Consider the following 20,985-nt stretch of genomic DNA (forward strand, 5'->3'; position numbering starts at 1 on the left):
GCAGCTTCCCTCCATTTTGCCTACGGTGAGTGACACACTTCCATGGCCGGGCAGCAGGAATGGTGACAGTATCATCCGCTTATCCACCAGAAGCGACAGAACTCCGGTTGGTCAACATTGTCCCGGAAGAGAGCATAGTAAATACACCTCCTGCAGCGCCTGAAGCTTGCTTTTTCCTCTGAACGAGAAGGCTTCCATGAGAAGAGACATAGCAACTCAATCTGTGTTGCAGAGATAGCGATTTACAGACACAGTAAAACACATATGTATTTATCCGGACCTATGCAGGCCGTTTGTTAATACACCCCATACAAACCTTTAAATGAAACGAAATACACTCTAGCCTGTTACACTTAACTTTTTGGAGGAGAAAATGCAACAAACAGCACAGTGACATTGCGGAAGTCTGTGACCACAACACCATAATACATTAAGACATCAATCATTCATCTCTATAACATTGTAAACAATAGACAATTAGCAAGGCCATAGTGAATCATTGAGGAGACATCTTTATCACTTTAAAGTGACAATAGCTGAATTACAGCCATCGGCCTTAGCCACAGGAATGTCATTTTAGGGCATTAAATGCTGTTTAAGTGCTGTTATATGGTGACGCCTATCCTCAGAGGGATCAACCTCTGGTTTAATAGGCAGCTAGAATGTACAGTCTATCACAGGTATAACTCTTTTGGGATTCATGTAGAACCCTCTGTGGACAGGGTTACGAATGGAACTTTGAAGGGTCCTACCTGGAACCTAAAGGGTACTTCAAAGGGTTCTTCTATGCTGTCCCAGCCGATAAACCTTTTTATCTAAGAGTGCTGATGGGCAGGGTTTACAGTTTTGAGACTATGTTATTTGTTCCATTTGCCTGCCAAACTCAATCAAGCACAGATTAAGTATTTCAAATGATTTCAAATAGTGTTTGAACCCAGGTCCGTTAGACATTGGTTAATTTTATGTTTTGTTATCATAGGATAAGCTGGCCAGTGTCTGGTAGAATGTAAATGAACTCTGGACTTTAGTGCCTGCCAGATATCGTATATGTGATTTAAGTTTTATATTATAATAATAAATAATACCTGGGAATTATATAGCACATTTCAATTAATGTATGTGATTTGTCCTGCCCTCTTTTTAAAACACAGGCTTTAGTACAAAAGAGGAAAGAGGACATGTGAACTGTCGTCTATGGAGACACTGACTGCTATGTAACAAGCATGGGTGGTGCTTGGAGCGCTGGACAGGGCTGGGATAGGGAGAGAGAGATTATAAAGATTTATAATATCCACCAGACTAGACTAGACTAGAAAGAGAGAGAGAGAGAGAGAGAGACAGAGGCCATATCGGATGGAGGTGAGAGGTGGATAGGGGGTACACAAAGAAAGCTGAATGAATGACTCAGTAGACTAGAGTAACGTATGTGTCTCTCAAAGCTTGTCAATATTATGTCTGATTATGACTTGTTTATGGGCTACCATTGCTTTGCAGAGTATTTACAACCAGCTGTCGGAGCTAGAAAGATGGAAAACAACAAAGCAATTTGTTTATTTACTTATCTGTTTTGGTTACATATGATTTGGCTTTGGTCCTTCTCCTGCATCAGAACCAAGAAATATAATTATAAGATTAGAATTAAGTGACATTTCCATTCAAAGCAAAGTTTAGAACAAAAGTGTACAACTCATAGAATCAGAATTAGAAGAACAGACGAGTGACCGGCTTATTGTGTGTACCATTTGGAATGTTCAATTAATGTATGCTTATCCTACTGTTACGAAACCAATAACCAGCCTGTAGATATTGTTGCACTTGCTTGTCTACTGGTCCTAGGAAACCTTACCTTGGTCTAGGCCCAGCTCTGTCTCTATTGACCTCTTGGTCGTCCAGCCCAAGCACATTATCATTTGTTCAGGTAGGGATGAAACATAAATATATACAAAAAGGAAAAATATCAAAGGCATGCCCAAAATAAAAGACTCAAAAACAACCGAAAGGCATTATTGCCACCAAACCAAACCTTTGTGTAGACTGCGGTTACTACATTCCACGCCCACTGCCAATGAGGCTGCTAGCGCTGTCTCTGGCCCACACCAGTACAGAAGGTGGAGGTAATGCACCAACATTGGATGTCCACTACCAAAAAGCCCCAACGAAGAAGGAGGCTGCTAGCTAGCTTGGGGACACCGGAATACATTGTCCTTTGCCCCAGCCTGCCGAGCACTGCTTTCCCATCAGTTCTGTTAATTTACAGAGATGGAAGTAGCTAGCTAGTGAAGCCAACCCAACTCTTGCTTGGAAGTGATTACCCTCACCATAACGTTAAAATAACTGCAGGAAAGCAGAGCTCGGCAGGCGGGGGGCGAAAGACACTGTGTGACTGTGTCCTAGCTAGCTTGCAGCCTCAATTGCAGTGGCGGTGTGCAGATAGACCCTTCTCAACCAACCAACAACCTCACGACTCTCCAAGCTGGCACTCTGACTGACAACCACCTTAATTGGCAGCATCTGATGTGCTTATCAAGCAGTGGCTCAGCACCTATACCCAGTGGCTGCCACGTGGGGAATGGAGTGTGGCAGTGTATCCTGGAAAGTGTGTGTATGATCTCACACTAACCATTCCCTTATATCATAACAATACCATAGATAAGCATGTGACCTGACCAGGAAAAACTCTTAAGCCTTTAACTAGGGTGAGGAAAAAGTCCCTGTCCTTTGGAAAACAACTATAACCATGATATGTCCCAGACAGTCACCAAGCACCAGAGTATCTGCTGGCCCGCGTCCCAACCTCTCCCTCTACAAGCAGCTCAGATAAGTTGACAGGACTATGACCCTACCTGGTCTGTAAGCTGCCAATCATAGGACAATGTGGGATGGACCTGATTGGTAGAACATGAAGTCACACTGAAAGAAATCTGATTGTAACAAGAATATACTCTATTCCACATTTCTTCTATGCACTCTATTTCTACCTGCTATATTATTATAGAGTGCTAACTTCAGTCCAGCCAGCAGACAACTCAAGGCTCTTCCCTTTGTCATATACCTGTTCAAGTTGTCCCACACAGAGCACAGAACATCTACAACCTACTACCAGGCACCACACTACCTATATTAAACTCTGGCATTGTTAGCGTATAGGTTCTTAGCATATCTCAATGGATGCCAGAGACGGCATGAACTGGCAGGGACAGTGTAGATTGCGTAATATGTGAGTAATAACAGGCGCAAATCCCTGCTCCTTCACTGAGTGTACTGTACTGTACCAAACGTATAGGTAATGTCCCAAATGGAACCCTATTCCCTACACAGTGGGAATGGGCCCAGGTCAAAAGTAGTGAACCATGTAGGGAATAGCGTGTCATTTGGGACGCATCTACCATTTTATCACTCTGCAACCCATGGCCGTCGCACCTAACAAAATATGTTCAAATTATTAATAGAACATTATTACAGATATGTGGTTGCCATCCAGAACTCACATAACATCATAAACCCACAGGAACATCCCTCGGAGAGACAAAGTACACCCACAGTGAAAATGTAACAATGGCCTAAAGTTTTTCCTGGTCAGGTAAGTGTTCACGGAAAACTTCAGGCCCTTACAATGATTGAAGTCACTTCCTCATTGACTAATATAAATTGTTCCCAGTAGTCCTGAAGGCCTTGGGTACTGCAATGTTCTGTAATGTCTGAATGAAATGTTTCTCTATGCTCAGAGGGACTCATCTATAGCTAATAGGAGATCTGACGTTTTGCAACTAAAAACTAGAGTTTCTGTTGGACAAACTCTGGTAGGTCCCTCCCGGCTTCGTTCCGTTTGCTTCTGTTTAAGAACCATTTTGCAACGGAATCGGCGTAATGAATACCCCTCCATGTGATCAGAGACCGAGCCATTGACCAGGAAGTCCTTTGTGAAACACACACACACACTCAGACACACACTCAGACACACACACACAGATGTGTAGGCTCTAATTGTTACAAATATTATTGGTAGCACTGGCACTCCCAACTTAAAAACTTAGGAGCACCACTTAAAATGTATTATTGATTGAGTGTCACGTCTGCTCCTGCTCCTCCGGCGTACGACGTTGCCAGAGTACCGGTCCTGGGATTCATCATTACGCACACCTGGCACGTATCATTACGTGCACCTGTGAATCATTATGATTCACACCTGGACTCCATTACCTTCATAATTTTCTCCCCTTTATATGTCACTCTCCCAGGTTCACTCACCAGTTGATATTGTTCTTGTGTATCGGCGTTCTGCCTTATGTTAGTGTCGTGTTCCTGGTTTTGTTTTATTAAAATGTTTCACCTGCACCTGCTTCTGACTCATCATTACATTGAGATGCAGCCTTTATTGGGCCTATATGAATTCTAGCTACTTTTGAGGCAGATGTTGTGCTCTAGAAACTAACATGTAAAGACATTTGTTCATTATAAGATAAAATGTTGAAACAAATACCTGTCATTGAAATTACAAAGAATGTTAGGTTTCTACATTGAGTGAAAGCACTGTTTTCTACTGAGATGCATTACATTGAAAATGTAACACTGTCTCTAAGAATGTCACATTTGTTTTGTGACAACACGCAAATCCATCATTCATCACTGATCTCCTGGTGCCTCACATATAAACGTGTGTTGCCCCAAAACATGCGTGCACCACTTTTCACACAAAATTTGGCATTTATAAAAACTGGACATGAGTTGTGCTTATCCTCCCGCAAACAGTAGACCATAAACACACAGTTTCTAGTTTGTTGAAGCATTGCAAGAAGGCAAAAGAAGCAGCCTTGTGCAATTGGAATATATTACAATCTTATAACAAAAAAACAAGTAGTCTAGCTAAATATAATATAACAAGATGCAAACATTTTCGCATTCAAAAACTATTTGAAATAGGCATATACTTCCTATTTCATTTCCATGATCATTGCAGAATAAGTTCTTAATATTTTCTGACTTTGATGGTTTCATATGCTACTCATGTCGTGAAATAGCCTGTAGCAGTGGTGGATAAAGTATCCAAATATCATACTTGAGTAAAAGTAATGATACCTTCAATAGAAAATGACGTAACTAAAAGTCACCCACTAAAATTCTACTTAAGTAAAAGTCTAAAAGTATTTGGCTTAAAATATACTTCAGGATATTTGAGCAATTACATTTACTTTTGATACTTAAAACATATCTAGGATAGGGGGCAGCATTTGGAATTTTGGATGAAAAGCATGCCCAAATTTAACTGCCTGCTACTCATCCCCAAAAGATAAGATGTGCATATTATTAGTAGATTTGGATAGAAAACACTCTGAAGTACGTGTCACATCTGCTCCTGCTACGCCCTCGTGTGTTCATCCGGTGTATTCTTGACCTGCAGTTACTCCCCCTGTACACGCTCTCTCTCTCCTTCTCTGTGTGATTGTGTGGTTGGAGACAGGTGTGCTGGAGTCAGAGCAGATCCCTACCAGCTGCAACTCGTTCCATATCAAGACCTCTACAAAAACTCAGTTCTGCCACTTCCACTCTTCCAGACCATAATCTCTGCTCAGTCAGAGATTAATCAGTTATGATTATTCAAGATCCTGTTACTCTGCTGTGCCTGTTTCCCTGCCTGACAATGTTTATCCTCTCGTTGCAGTTTACTGATCTGTATCGGTCTCCTGTCTCCTGTTCCACATCTCACCACCCAACTACCTTGCTCTGGATTTTACTCACCACCACTACCTTGGATTCCCCTCAGGACCTAATTACCCTGTTCCACTCAGCTAACTCATTCACCCCATCTGTTTTTTTATCTGCAATTCATCTGAGCTTTCCCATATCTCCTTGTTTTGACAATACATATTTTGATTCATTCATTCCCGTTTCCTCATCTGAGTCTGCTCTTGGGTTCCCTTGTGTCGCTTAACAGTAGGATCTGGCCAAGAGATGAACCAAGCAGACTCCACTACTCGTCAAACTCTTGTTGGACAAGGCGCCCGTCTTGAGCAACATGACAAAGCCCTGCTGGAGAACATCAAGGAGTTTTCGCGGAGCCTGTCTGACCTACAGGTCCGAACCTCCGACCGGAGTACACAACCAATCTCAATTCCCTCTTCTCTCCCCCGAGAGCCTTTCGTTCCGACTCCTGAGCGCTGTGATTGTAATCTTGGCGCTTGCAGAGCCTTTCTTGTGCAATGTTCACTAGTATTTGTGCAACAGCCCTACTCTTATGTTAATGAACAAGCCAATATTTATTTTTTCATTGGCTACCTTTGTGGAGCAGCGCTTTCTTGGGCCACTACAGTGTGGGAGAGTCACCTATCTGCTTCTCCTACGGTAGATTCACAGATGAGATGAGGAAGGTCTTCGACCAACCGGTCTTTGGAAAAGATGCCGCTATACGACTTCTGTCCCGTCGTCAAGGCTCTGAGTGTGGCTGAAATGGCATGTGAGTTCTGCACCCTCACTACAGAGAGTGGCTGGAATGACGAAGCCCTTCAGGGAGCATTCCGGAACGCACTCACTGAGACCTTCAAAGACGAGTTGGTGTCCAGAGAGGAGCCTGATGGACTTGACAAACTAATTTCTCTCACTATCCACATTGACAACCATCTCTGAGCGTCAGAGGGAGAGGGGAGGTAGGGTTGCATGTCCCATAACATCTGCTTCAGTGCCTTGCTCTCCTTCTCCAACTGCATCTTCTAATCCTGAACCCATGCAGCTCGACCGGACCCGTCTATCTCCAGAGGAAAGGCAGCTGCGTATCAGTACTAGGAGCTGTCTATATTGTGGCCAGTTTGGTGACCTGGTCTCCACTTGTTCACTGTGTCCAGAAAAGGCGGGGGCTCAGCAGTAGTGGGGGATATACTGTTGAGCCAAATCGCCTGCCCATCATCTCCCAGACCCCTTGAGGCAAACCTTGTGTGGCAGGGCCAGGCTTCTCCTCTGCCTGCTCTCATTGATTCAGGCGCCGACGAGAGATTTCTGTCCCGATTTCTGTCTGGACACTGTTTCACTCGATTCACCTCTGGATGCCAACGCTATCAATGGAAAGCTACTCTTCTGTGTTTTGGAGAGAACTGTTCCTGTTATCCTGCGTCTCTCTGGAAATCACCAGGAAAAGATCAGTTTCCACATAATCGACTATTCTCACTCACCTCTAGGTCATCGATGGTTAAAGCTACACAATCTACAGACTGACTGGTCCACCAGAAGGATAACTACTTGGAGTACATTTTGTCATTCCAATTGTCTACATTCTGCCCTTCCGCCTGCCTTGTCTGCACCCCAGGCCATTCCAGAACCCTCAGACCTGTCTTCTGTTCCTCCAGAATATCACAGTCTACCTCCTGTATTCAGTAAGCACCACACGCCATCTCTGCCGCCTCATCGGCCGTACTACTGTGCTATCGAGCTTCAGCCTCCTCTCCCTAGTAGCATGTTGCCTAACCTCTCTCTCCCCGAGCAAGATGCCATGGAAGAATACATCCAGGACTCCCTGGCTGTCGGACATATCAGGCCTTCTTCCTCTCCGATGGGAGCTGGCTTTTTCTTTATCAAGAAAAAGTATGGGTCACTGAGGCCATGCATAGACTTCCGTGGGTTGAATAGTATCACTGCCAGGAACAAATATCACTTGCCATTCATGCTGCTCTTGCCACTCATGATGCTTTTTGTCTGTATCAGAGAAGGGCGACGAGTGGAAAACAGAGGTCAACACACCACTTGGACATTTCAAGTATTTGGTCATGCCTTTTGGTCTCACTAACGTCCCTGTTGTTTTTCAGAGACTGGTTAATGATGTCCTGAGGGATGTCATTGTGCTATTTGTTTTTGTCTATGTGGATGACATTCTTTTTCTTTTTTCAAAGGACCTTGAGGCTCACAAGCAACACATTCTCCAAAGGCTGTTGGAGAATAAGCTATTTGTAAAGGCTGAGAAATGTGAGTTTCATGATTCCTCTGTCCTTCTTCGGTTACATTATTGCTCAAGGACAGCTACGAATGGACCCTGCCAAGGTTAGGGCAGTCACAGTGTTGCCTGCGACTCTGAAGCAGTTACAGTGTTTTCTGGGGTTTGCCAATTTTATAGATGCTTCATCAGTGACTACAGTCGTTTGGCAGCTCCTCTCACCTCCAGTCAATTCCCCTGAGGCAGAGGCAGCGTTCTGGGAACTCGTGCACCGCTTCACTTCTGCTCCAATCCTTACCCAGCCAGACCCAGAACTCCAGTTTGTCCTCCAGGTGGACGCTTCTGACACCAGGATAGGTGCAATCCTGTCTCAACGTTTTTGTGCCGCCTTTTCCTGCAAGCTCTCACCTGCAGAGAGAAATTGAGGTATAGGTAACCGGGATCTCCTGGCCGTTAATCTGGCTCTTGAGGAGTGTTGTCACTGGTTAGAGGGTTTGGTCCTGCCCTTTATTGTGTGGATGGATCACAAAAATCTAGCTTACATCTGAACTCTCGGCAGGCCAGGTGGGCATTTTCTTTATTTTTTGGGAAGAAGCATCTTCACTCACTTATCGCCTTGGATCTAAGAATACCAAGCCTGACGCCCTCCCATCAGTTCACCGCAGACAACACAAGTTCCGAGCTAGAAAACATTTTGCCATCCTCCTACGTCATTGCTGCTGTCTCCTGGGAGATTGCGTCACTTGTTCGTCAGGCTCTGCCTAAACCAGCCTGATCCTTGAAACAGTTCTTGTCAGGCTCTGCTTGTTCCAGATTCAGTTAATTCTGATGTTCTTCAATGGGCCCATTCTACTCACCTGTCACCCTGGCATGAACCGGACTGTCGCCTTCCTGCGTCAGTGATTTTGGTGGCCCACCATGGAGAAATACGCTCTGGAATTCATCTCAGCCTGCTCAGTCTGTGCTACATCTGGTCTGCTTCGGCCTCTTCCCATACCCAGTCACCCCTGGTCATACAGCTTTGGATTTCATCACTGGCCCTCCCCCATCAAATGGTAACTCTGTCATCCTCACTATTGACCTTGTTTATTTTTATTTTTTTACCCCCCCCCCCCCCCCCCAAAGTGGCTCACTTCATTCCCCTCTCCAAGCTTCCTTCCTCCCGGGAGACTGCTGACCTGGTATCCCATGTTTTGAAGCAGTATGGCATCCCTAGTGACATTGTTTCTGACAGAGGACCCCCAGTTTACATCCCAGGTATGGAGAGCCTTCTGCACAGCTCTGGGTATTAATGTTAGCCTTTCATCTGGATATCACCCCAGACCAACGGCCAAACCGAGCGGGCCAACCATGAGTTGGAAACTGCAATACGCTAACCCTTCCTCCTGGAGTGCCCAGCTACCCTGGGTGGAATATGCCCACAACACCCTCATCAATGCCTCATCGGGTATGTCTCCCTTTGAGTGTGCTCTGGTTTACCAACCTCAATCGTTCCCTGCCCAAGAGGTCAAAGTAGCTGTGCCCTCAGTCCTGGACCACATGGGCCGTTGTTGTCACCCCTGGACGAGCTGCTCTTCGTGCCTCCGCCAGGACCCAATTCCAAGCTAACCTGTCGCTGTGCTTCAGCCCCAGTCTACACTAAAGCCCAAAATGTATGGCTTTCATCTAAGGACTTGCCCCTGAAAGTGGTTTCCAAAAAACTATCTCCCTCACTCATTGTCCCCTTTGAGATTGATCGTGTCATAAACCCCTCTGCTGTTCATCTGAAACTCCCAGACTCTCTTCAAATTCACCCCACCTTCCATGTATCCTTAATTAAACCAGTCTGCTCCAGTCCCCTCCTACAGCTGCTCCTCCACCCCCTCGGCTCATCGACCGTCCTGCCTATACCAACCTGTGCGCCGTCGAGGTTGGCAGTATCTGGACTGCGAGGGATACGGGCCTGAGGAGCGCTGCTGGGTGCGCCGTCGTCACATTCTGGATCCCTCCCTCTTACAGGATGTTCATACCTCACACCCAGATAAGCCGGGTCGTGCGCCGTCATGCGTTCTACTCAGCTAACTCCAAACTCTCCAAACATCTGTTCTTGGACAATACAATGGGCGTACTTACAGTGTTATTCTACATATGTCAATGTGAAGATCAGCTGTCTGTTCACCTGTTACTGTAGGTTACATTAAGTCTACTTAGTTTGTTTACATTGAAGTGTATAGGCTTAAACTAACTTCGCCGTTAATGGAAACTACAGTATATCTACTTACATTGGTAGAATACACACTTCAATGTAAAGATCAACTGCCTGTTCACCTGTTAATGGAAACTACAGTTGGCATACTTACTGCGGTAGCCTACACACTTCAATGTAAAGATCAGCTAACGCTGTAAGTAGGCCTACACATCACATTCATTCATAAATCCCTTCTTATATCAGCTAATGTCACAAAGCGCTGTACAGAAACCCATCCTAAAACCCCAAACCGCAAGCAATGCAGGTGTAGAAGCACGGTGGCTAGGAAAAACTCCCTAGAGAGGAACCAGGCTATGAGGGGTGGCCAGTCCTCTTCTGGCTGTGCTGGGTAGAGATTATAACAGAACATGGCCATTCATAAATGACCAGCATGGTCAAATAATAATAATCCCAGTAGTTGTCGAGGGTGCAACAGGTCATCATCTCAGGAGTAAATGTCAGTTGGCTTTTCATAGCCAATTATTGAGAGTATCTCTACCTCCCCTGCGGTCTCTAGAGTGTGAAAAACAGCAGGTCTGGGACAGGTAGCACGTCCGGTGAACAGGTCAGGTTTCCATAGCCACAGGCAGAACAGTAGAAACTGGAGCAGCAGCATGGCCAGGTGGACTGGGGACAGCAAGGAGCCATCAGGCCAGGTAGTCCTGAGGCATGGTCCTAGGGCTCAGGTCCTCCGAAAGAAAGAGAGAATTAGAAAGAGCACACTTAAATTCACACAGGACACCGGATAAGACAGGAGAAATACTCCAGATAAAACAGACTGACCCTAGCCCCTCGACACATAAACTACTGCAGCATAAATACTAGAGGTCAAGACCGGAGGGATCTGGAGACACTGTGGCCCCATCCGATGATAACCCCCGACATTGCCAAACAGGCATTATATAACCCCAACCACTTTGCCAAAGCAAAGCCCCCACACGACTAGAGGGATATCTTCAACCACCAACTTACCATCCTGAGACAAGGCTGAGTATAGCCCACAAAGATCTCCACCACGGCACAACCCAAGGGGGGCGCCAACCCAGACAGGAAGACCACGTCAGTGACTCAACCCACTCAAGTGATGCACCCCTCCTAAGGGCGGCATGGAAGAGCACAAGTAAGCCAGTGACTCAGCCACTGTAATAGGGTTAGAGGCAGAGAATCCCAGTGGAGAGCGGGGAACTGGCCAGGCAGAGACAGAAAAGGAGGTTTGTTGCTCCAGTGCCTTTCCGTTCACCTTCACACTCCTGGGCCAGACTACACTCAATCATAGGACCTACTGAAGATTTGAGTCTTCAATAAAGACTTAAAGGTTGAGACCGAGTCTACGTCTCCCACATGGGTAGACAGACCATTCCATAAAAATGGAGCTCTATAGGAGAAAGCCCTGCCTCTAGCTGTTTGCTTAGGAATTCTTGGGACAATTAGGATACCTGTGTCTTGTGACCGTAGCGTATGTGTAGGTATGTACGGAAAGATAGGTAGGAGCAAGCCCATGTAATGCATTGTAGGTTAGCAGTAAAACATTGAAATCAGCCCATGCCTTAACAGGAAGCCATTGTAGGGATGCTAGCACTGGAGTAATATGATCAATTATTTTGGTTCTAGTCAGGATTCTAGCAGCCATATTTAGCACTAACTAAAGTTTATTTAGTGCTTTATCCTGGTAGCTGGAAAGTAGACCATTGCAGTAGTCTAACCTAGAAGTGTCAAAATCATGGATGAATTTTTATGCATTATGTTTGGACAGAAAATGTCTGATTTTTGCAATACATGGAAAAAAGTAGATGGAAAAAAGCTGTCCTTGAAACAGTCTTGATATGTTCGTCAAAAGAGAGCCCAGGGTCCAGAGCAACGCCGAGGTCCTTCACAGTTTCATTTGAGATGACTGTACAACCATCAAGATTAATTGTCAGATTCAACAGAAGATCTCTTTGTTTCATGGGACCTAGAACAAGCATCTCTGTTTTGTGTGAGTTTAAAAGTAGAAAGCTTGCAGCCATCCACTTCCTTATGTCTGAAATACAGGCTTCTAACGAGGGCAATTTTGGGGCTTCACCATGTTTCATTGAAATGTACAGCTTTGTGTCATCTGCATAGCAGTGAAAGTTAACATTATGTTATCGAATGACATCCCCAAGAGGTAAAATATATAGTGAAAACAATAGTGGTCCTAAAACGGAAGCTTGAGGAACACCGAAATTTACAGTTGATTTGTCAGAGGACAAACCATCCACAGAGACAAACTAATATCTTTCCAACAGATAAGATCTAAACCAGGCCAGAACTTGTCCGTGTAGACCAATTTGGGTTTCCAATCTCTCCAAAAGAATGTGGTGATCGATAGTATCAAAAGCAGCACTAAGGTCTAGGATCACAAGGACAGATGAAGAGCTTCAGTCTGACGACATTAAAAGGTTATTTACCACCTTCACAAGTGCAGTCTCAGTGCTATGATAGGGTCTAAAACCAGACTGAAGCATTTTTGTATACATTGTTAGGCCAATAGTTTTTTATATTTTCTGGGTCAAGGTTTGACTTTTTCAAGAGACGCTTTATTACTGGCACATTTAGTGAGTTTGGTACACATCCGGTGGATAGAGAGCTGTTGATTATGTTCAACATAGGAGGGCCAAGCACAGGAAGCAGCTCTTTCAGTAGTTTAGTTGGAATAGGGCCCAGTATGCATCTTCAAGGTTTAGAGGCCGTGATTATTTTCATCATTGGTTCAAGAGATATAGTACTAAAACACTTGAGTGTCTCCCTTGATCCTGGGTCCTGGCAGAGTTGTGCAGACTCAGGACAACTGAGCTTTGGAGGAATACGCAGATTTAAAGAGGAGTCCATAATTTGCTTTCTAATGATCATGATCTTTTCCTCAAAGAAGTTCATTAATTTATTACTGCTGAAGTGAAAGCCATCCTCTCTTGGGGAATGCTGCTTTTTAGTTAGCTTTGCGACAGTATCAAAAATACATTTTGGATTGGTCTCAATTTCCTTAATTAAGTTGGAAAAATAGGATGATCGAGCAGCAGTGAGGGCTCTTTGATACTGCACGGTACTTTCTTTCCAAGCTAGTCGGAAGACTTCCAGTTTGGTGTGGCGCCATTTCCGTTCCAATTTTCTGGAAGCTTGCTTCAGAGCTCGGGTATTTTCTGTATACCAGGGAGCTAGTTTCTTATGAGAAATGTTTTTTGTTTTTAGGGGTGCGACCGCATCTAGGGTATTGCGCAAGGTTAAATTGAGCTCCTCAGTTAGGTGGTTAACTGATTTTTGTCCTCTGACGTCCTTGGGTAGGCAGAGGGTGTATGGAAGGGCAGCAAGGAATTTTTGGGTTGTCTGAGAATTTATAGCACGAATTTTGATGATCCTTGGTTGGGGGTCTTAGCAGATTATTTGTTGAGTTGCAAACGTAATAAAATGGTGGTCCGATAGTCCAGTACTATGAGGAAATTCATTAAGATCCACAACATTTATTCAATGGGACAAAACTAGGTCCAGAGTATGACTGTGACAGTGAGTAGGTCCAGAGACATGTTGGACAAAACCCACTGAGTCGATGATGGCTCCGAAAGCCTTTTGGAGTGGGTATGTGGACTTTTCCATGTAAATATTAAAGTCACCAAAAATTTGAATATTATCTGCCATGACTACAAGGTCCAATAGGAATTCAGGGAACCCAGTGAGGAACGCTGTATATGGCCCAGGAGGCCTGTAAACAGTAGCTATAAAAAGTGATTGAGTAGGCTGCATAGATTTCATGACTAGAAGCTCAAAAGACGAAAACGTTTTAGTTTTTTTTGTAAGTTTAAATTTGCTATCGTAAATGATAGCAACACCTCCGCCTTTGCTGGATGTGCGGGGGATATGGTCACTAGTGTAACCAGAAGGTGAGGCCTCATTTAACACAGTAAATTCATCAGGCTTTGTCCATGTTTCAGTCAGGCCAATCACATCAAGATTATGATCAGTGATTAGTTCATTGACTATAACTGCCTTGGAAGTGAGGGATCTAACATTAAGTAGCCCTATTTTGAGATGTTAGGTATCACAATCTCTTTCAATAATGGCAGGAATGGAGGAGGTTTGTATTCCGGGGATATTGCTAAGGCGAACACCGTCATGTTTAGTTTTGCCCAACCTAGGTCGAGGCACAGACACGGTCTCAATGGGGATAGCTGAGCTGAATACACTGACAGTGCAAGTGGCAGACTCCACTAAGCTGGCAGGCTGGCTAACAGCCTTCTGCCTGGCCTGCACCCTACTGTAGTTTCAATTAACAGTGATCAATTAGGTGATGTTTACATTGAAGTGTGTAGGCCTCCACTGTATTGTACACCTAAGTTTCCATTAACGGTGAACAGCTAGTTGACGTTTATATTTGTGCAGAATAACATTGTAAGTATGCCTACTACAGTTTCTATCAACAGGTAAATAAACAGTTGATCTTTAAATTGAAGTGTGTATGCTACCACTGTAAGTAATATGATACTACAAAAGAAAACATTCTGCCAACCCCTCCTAAGACATTTGATCAAGTTTGGCATGTATTGCTATTTCCTTTAGATACTGTCTTGGCCTAATTCCAAAACTTCAAAACTATACAGCAAATAAGGGCGCTATTGTCACCATAAAATAAGAACATTTTCCAGGCCTTTTTCAGGCATATATTGCTCGTTCACGCGTGCACAATTTGTAATAACTGTTCATAATAAGGTGTATTACCACAACTGACCTCAGTTCATCTTTCAATCACCCAGAATGAGGCGGTGGCACATGGGTATATTCTTCTATAAACCATTATTATGAAAGTTAGATGCCAATCGCCATATAAAGTCCAAAGAAAAAAAGCCTGGAAAGAGGAGAGATGACTAGAAACAATTCGGTTGACCTTTTTATGTGTGGATTAGATGTCGGAGTAGAGGACCTTGTGCATTTAAGGTAAAATAACAACTCAAAATGTATATCCCAGGACAAATTAGCTAGCAACAGAAATCTAGCTAAATAGGACAAATTAGCTAGCAACTGCAAGCTAGCTAGGTAAATTGCCATAAATATTTAATGCTTTTAAACAAATTAATATAATTTGTTCAGAGTTTGTTTTGATATTTCAACCTGTATGTCGTGGTTGCGTTGGGTTTGGGGGGACAACATCAATTTGCTCATGATGGCGCACGTGGACGTTTGGGCATGGTGTCCTGGACTCAATCAAAAGTGCATCTCTATTGCTCAACAAAAAAGGCGCGATAGGAATATTTATCATGATGACGCTTTTGTTTTGTTGTGGCCACAATATACCATCATGGATTAAACAACTTTTATGTACAATAATATGAGGCTAGTTAGAATAACCAAACGTTTGGGAAATAGCCTGTAGCCTACTTGGAGTCAGTGATTGGCTAATTCATTCGGAATTTCGGAATATGATCATGTCCAATGCTGTAGGTTGGTGGGCTCAATTATTTAGTCTCTTCTTCTAACATCGTCATTGGAAAAATTATAGAGAATTGCGCCGGCCGGGTCATCGGGGCTAACACTGAGTTGGAAAGCTCTGGCTCCCATATTTGCCTAGGGTTGTTGTTCCACTCCACAAATCAATAGGTCGTTACACAGAGGTTAGATTCACATAGGGACTTACACTGATCATATGCCTGCCATGCACACTTTACTGTCGTAAAGTCTATTAATTCATACCAATGTGCACTGTTGAAAAGTGGCAATCTGTGCATAAAGCGCTTGCGTGAGTTCACGACCCGATGTTTCACAGACAAACACTGCTGTTCCTATTGGAATCATGTTTAATGATTATAACAGCAAATGGCTAACTGACCATCCGCTCACAAAACAAACAACTAGGCTGAATGACTTTTGGAGCCCCTGATCGATCAGCTGTGTTGCCCACAATGCAGTGGTTCCAAAGTGGGCCATCCCATCATGTGAAATTGACTTGGGTTTGTTTACCAAGCAAAGTACAACAGGAAACTGTAGACTAGAGTTATGTATCTACTGACTCTGGATTTGCAACCCTTGGTTTTGTGTATTTTCACATTTCCACTTGACAGAGGAGCACCAGTTTCTACTGCTCTCCGGTTTGTGTGGTCTCCTGCTGAGTGAGACAGAATGAAGTTGTCAGTTGTTCTGCTGGCACTCACGCTGGCCTCTGCGTTTGCTGCAGAGGGTAAGTAAAACATTTTTAAATTAAATTAATTAATGTCCATTACTCTACCCGTGTGCTGCCAAATGTTTGTATAATTCAGCTATTGGTAGCCTACTGCTTTGGTTAGTTACTTAACGTGCTTGCCCAGTAACCATACTTCAAGCCCAGCTTCGTCTGTTCAAAAAATATGTGTGGTCACACTAAGTTAAAGGACTGAGTAACCACAGTTGAATACCTTTTATATAAAAACAACGTCTGTAGCTACTATGTATGATGACCACTACTTTGGGCATTCATATAAGGGCCTCTGTCAATGTCTAGCCTACATTGCTGTATCAGAATGTTGTTCTAAGGTAACCACTGTTTTTGGGTCATCCCTCCTGTGCAGAGTCGTGTGTGGGTCGCTGTCACAGCTTCAACCCCATGGCCAAGTGCCAGTGTGACTCCATGTGTCGCTACTACAGCAGCTGCTGCATGGACTTCGACAGTGCCTGCCCTAGGAAGAGTAAGAAAGATGCTCTGCTTCTCATGATATTATGGCTCCCTGGAAATTATGATCTTATGTATATGATATTTATAACGGATGTGTCTGAAATGGCACCCTATTTAATTTCTAGAGCACTACTTTTGACTACTTCAGGCCCGAAGTCAAAAGTAGTGGACTATAAAGGGTATGGGATGCCATTTTGGACACAACCAGGGTTAGTTTAATGAAGTTTGATCAAGTAAAAAAATGCCACATAGAATCAAACCACTGTCCATATAAAGTTTCTAATATAAATCTGTGGCATTCCCTCCTCAGTTGCCCGCGGTGACACATTTGATGCCCCAGAGGACGATGTAGTGAACACCCCCACTACAGCAGTGAACACAACTGCTGTCCCCACCACCACCCTGGCCCCGACCACCACCACCCATACCCCCACCCTCCCCCCTGATCCAGAGGCAGTGCCCTGCAGCGGGAAGCCCTTCGACGCCTTCCTCCAGCTCAAGAACGGATCCATCTACGCCTTCAGAGGTGAGGGGGAATGTGTAAGGGCAAATACCAGAAAAGTTCTTGATGCCATTGACTAGTGACCTGGGGATAATTCCAACGCCCGCAATCCAGTAAAAAATATGAGTCCAAGAATACGTTTAGTCCATTTATTTTCAATCTTTTCAATAATCCGAAATCAAATAAAAAGAGCACGGTTGAAAATTGCCTGTGCTCCTAATTAGGTATAGGTATGATATGAATAGAACACAAAACATTCAAAATGGCTCCTACATTATAGCTGCAAGTCTCAAAACAATTACATTTTCATAAATGTCCAGGGAGCCTAAATAAAGCATAGCTAGCTAACATTGAACCTGGTTGGTTAGCTCCCAGCCGATTCATGCAGGGGAGTAACGACATGATTTGGTACTGTTCATTGTTGTTTAACTAGCTAACGTTAGCTGGCTGGCTTGTTAGCTAACATTAAGTGTGTGACACATTGTTTACCTAGTTACGTTCATTGTTTACCTAGCTAGCTACATGTCTTAAGCTAAAGTGTACTGTTAGCTAGCTAGCTAACATTAGCTGGCTGGCTCCCTAGCTAGCATTATGTGTATGACATTATTTGTATCCCAGAGCCATTTGCTTTTCTAGTTAGAGCCTAACGTTAGCTAGCTAACATTGAACCTGGTTGGTTAGCTGCCAGCAGATTCATGCTGGGTAGTAACGACACACGGACACTCAGTCAATCTTAAATGAATAATTGTTTATTAATAGTTAACTGGAGAGGTTCCTACAAACTTGATGCACCATAGAGCTCCTGACAGATGTGTACTATCAGGGAAGTCCCGTTAGATCTCTTATAAACTGCTTACAGACGCGTTACATGGGCATGATTTATCTTATTCATCATTCTAAATTAATTCATAATTGACGTTTGGTTCATGCATGTGACCAACCAATATCTCACGATAGCCAGATCAGGACTTAATAACACAAGGACCACTCAGAGTATGCTATTCTGTTCTTCTGAAATATACTACATTTTCTTCATATCATGCTTTTTTAGATGTTTCTTTTTTAGATGTATTTTTTTGGAAGGTATAAGCTATATTACATGGCTTTATTAGACTCTTTAAAATGTAGATGTTCCAAAGGTCTGCATCAGTAGCTTGTCGGCTATGTGTGGAAGCCAGGAGATGCTAAATGTGTTTATATTAACGTTTTTTTGCTTGACAATCACCGGCTGACAAAATTTTGTGACCGCCACAACCGTATTTATTAGGAATTATTCTTAGAAAAGTTTCAACGTATTCGGCGAGATGTCATATTAGAAGAGTGATCTGGGACAAAAGCAAAACATTCATTGGCAATGATTGCACAAGTGACCCCTAGACCTTCCAAAACATAGTCAAGATCCTCTCTGTTTTGCAGAGCCAATTTATGCAATTGTTTTTAGCATTGACAATTCTCTCTATGTCTCTAGATCTCCAGAATTTGGTCTAGGGCACATTGTTGGTCATTGTCTTTAAAGGCATTTTTTCTTATTAATGCTATAGTGAAGTTCACCACTTAACCGGACCCAACCAGGGCCCAGCAGGACACTCATTCCACAATGACCATCTACTTCTGGGCCTCTACTCCGGGCCGGCATTAGTCCCTTTTGCTCATGGCTCCTTCTAGTTTGCCTCAGGCCACAAACACATTTGCACATAAATCATTCCATCTAACCCATAACACATTAATTGCCTCACTTACATAGTTATAAACATACTAAAAACGAGCTTAAATCAATTAGTCAGTTGTAAAAACGGTGTCAGTTTCCAACAATCCCTTATCTGGATCCACACGACCTCACATGTTCCACACGACCTAGAAACCACATTGACTTCACAGGGAAGAGAGAGAACACATAACAGTTTCAGACCAACCTTGATAAGAATGAGATTGGGACAAGTTTAGCCCAAGCTACAATCTAGTGGCTATCCTCACATTTTAGGAGCATCGCTCTGTCTCTAGAAGCCTTGCCTTTCCAAATCATAATTATAACTATTGATAAATTATCCAACCTAAATTTAGAATGACAGTCCTTAGTGCTTCACGTTGGTTCTCTCACCTGAATTTTAAGACGCTCAACTTAACACACACCAATACAGGCAGAATGTACATTTACATTGACATACAGTATATACATCTTATATTTCTAGCATTCATTTTTCTCATCACAGCCCCCATTTGTGGTAATGACAGATTGGTATCTCAATGCATTTGTAGTCTAAATTACTATACACTTCACAGTGTGCAGACCTCCACAAACAACCTGTTACTGCAAAAAATTGTTCATGGACAAGCCTAAATCAATTACGGGCACAGTTGACCACCCCCTTCCTTCATGGCATTCATTCTTCTGGCATCTTCATTTTCTTCTTCAGGTAGTTTTACAGTTCATCCTCCCAATGGCACACGTGTTGAAAGTGGATGGCCCTTGATCATTTCCCATTTTACCTGAGCCACCACTGTCCTTTACTGTCCATTTATGTCTTGTCCATTTTCCTACCAGTACACGAGCGGCATGAGAGCAGTTTTGACGGGATCACTCTCCATGCTCACTGGTAATTCCCCCTTTGGGCACATGACTCATATCGTGATTCATGCATCCCAAAAAAACAACAACACTGCCTGTTAGGTAAAAAATTAACAAATCAAATTAGAAGTATAACTCTTTCTTGAAGAAAATAATTGTATCCCGTAAAATAGACTAGAGACAGGTGTCCCTCATTCAGAAGCAGCACTCTCTCTCTGTCCTTCTCATTGTCCGAATCACACATAGGACTATTGCTAAATTCTATCTAACCTTCTTCCTAATTATTAGTGTTTCCATATTACATCTAAGTGTCACCAAATATTCTTAGCCTTTCTAGTAAGGGTGGTCAGGCCTCACCAGAAAGTCAGATCAGAGGTCAGTCAACCCATATTGAGTTAGTGTTTCTTTCCCTGTACCTCAGACATTATTTAGAAAGCTATTTCAAACATTACAAAAATGTCGTGTATCAGGTTTACATTGGGTTTTTCAGTACATTTATTATCAAGAGAATGTACATGTGTGCAACCAAAACTCGGACAATAGATACTTCATAACATTTCATTTTTGTGCTCTTTGTGCATCTTTTCCTCAGGAAGCCTTTTGAAGGGAGAGGTCATTGATAAGCATGTCCAAAAAAACTTGGTAGTAGACATTCCATCAGTCCTGGAAGAAAGAGAATAAACATGTACTTAGTTTGCACATCTTAATCAGTCCTAAAATGTCTTAATCTTAATTGAGTTTACTGCATCTTGGGCAGGAAGTCTTGATAAAACCATACGTATAGAGAATTATACTTCAGACACATCAGATGATATGGTGTCCCGTAAAGCTGAATAGGCACTTTCTAAAGTAAACAATCCCAGAGCCCCTCTTTTGTAATCTTCATATTTTGACCAGTTGCATTGACATACAGTTATGTACTAACATTCCCTGGGACATAAACTAGTCAAAATATGAAACCTGTTGTTTAACTAATCTGCTAGGACCTTCAAAAAAATTGTGCTGGCTTATCAACTCAATATTCGGTACTAAAAACATTTACTTAGATTTACTTCAATTTAGGACACAGTTCCACGTAATGATGGAGATTATTGTTTTAGATGACATTACCTTCTTACTTAAA

At 43.1% G+C, this 20,985-nt stretch overlaps 1 protein-coding gene across 1 annotated transcript in view; it reads left to right on the plus strand.

Annotated features, from left to right (window-relative positions):
- Positions 1-16,046: 16,046 nt before the first annotated feature.
- vtnb (vitronectin b) overlaps positions 16,047-20,985 on the plus strand; it is a 32,036-nt gene continuing 27,097 nt past the window's right edge. Inside the window, exons 1-3 of the mRNA XM_020468598.2 lie at positions 16,047-16,323; positions 16,691-16,807; positions 17,105-17,320. Of these exons, the coding sequence (XP_020324187.2) occupies positions 16,266-16,323; positions 16,691-16,807; positions 17,105-17,320 (391 nt within the window). The 5' untranslated portion in view covers positions 16,047-16,265. The remainder of the gene's footprint in view (positions 16,324-16,690; positions 16,808-17,104; positions 17,321-20,985) is intronic.

Source organism: Oncorhynchus kisutch, linkage group LG19, assembly GCF_002021735.2.
Source record: "Oncorhynchus kisutch isolate 150728-3 linkage group LG19, Okis_V2, whole genome shotgun sequence".
Taxonomy (NCBI): domain Eukaryota; kingdom Metazoa; phylum Chordata; class Actinopteri; order Salmoniformes; family Salmonidae; genus Oncorhynchus; species Oncorhynchus kisutch.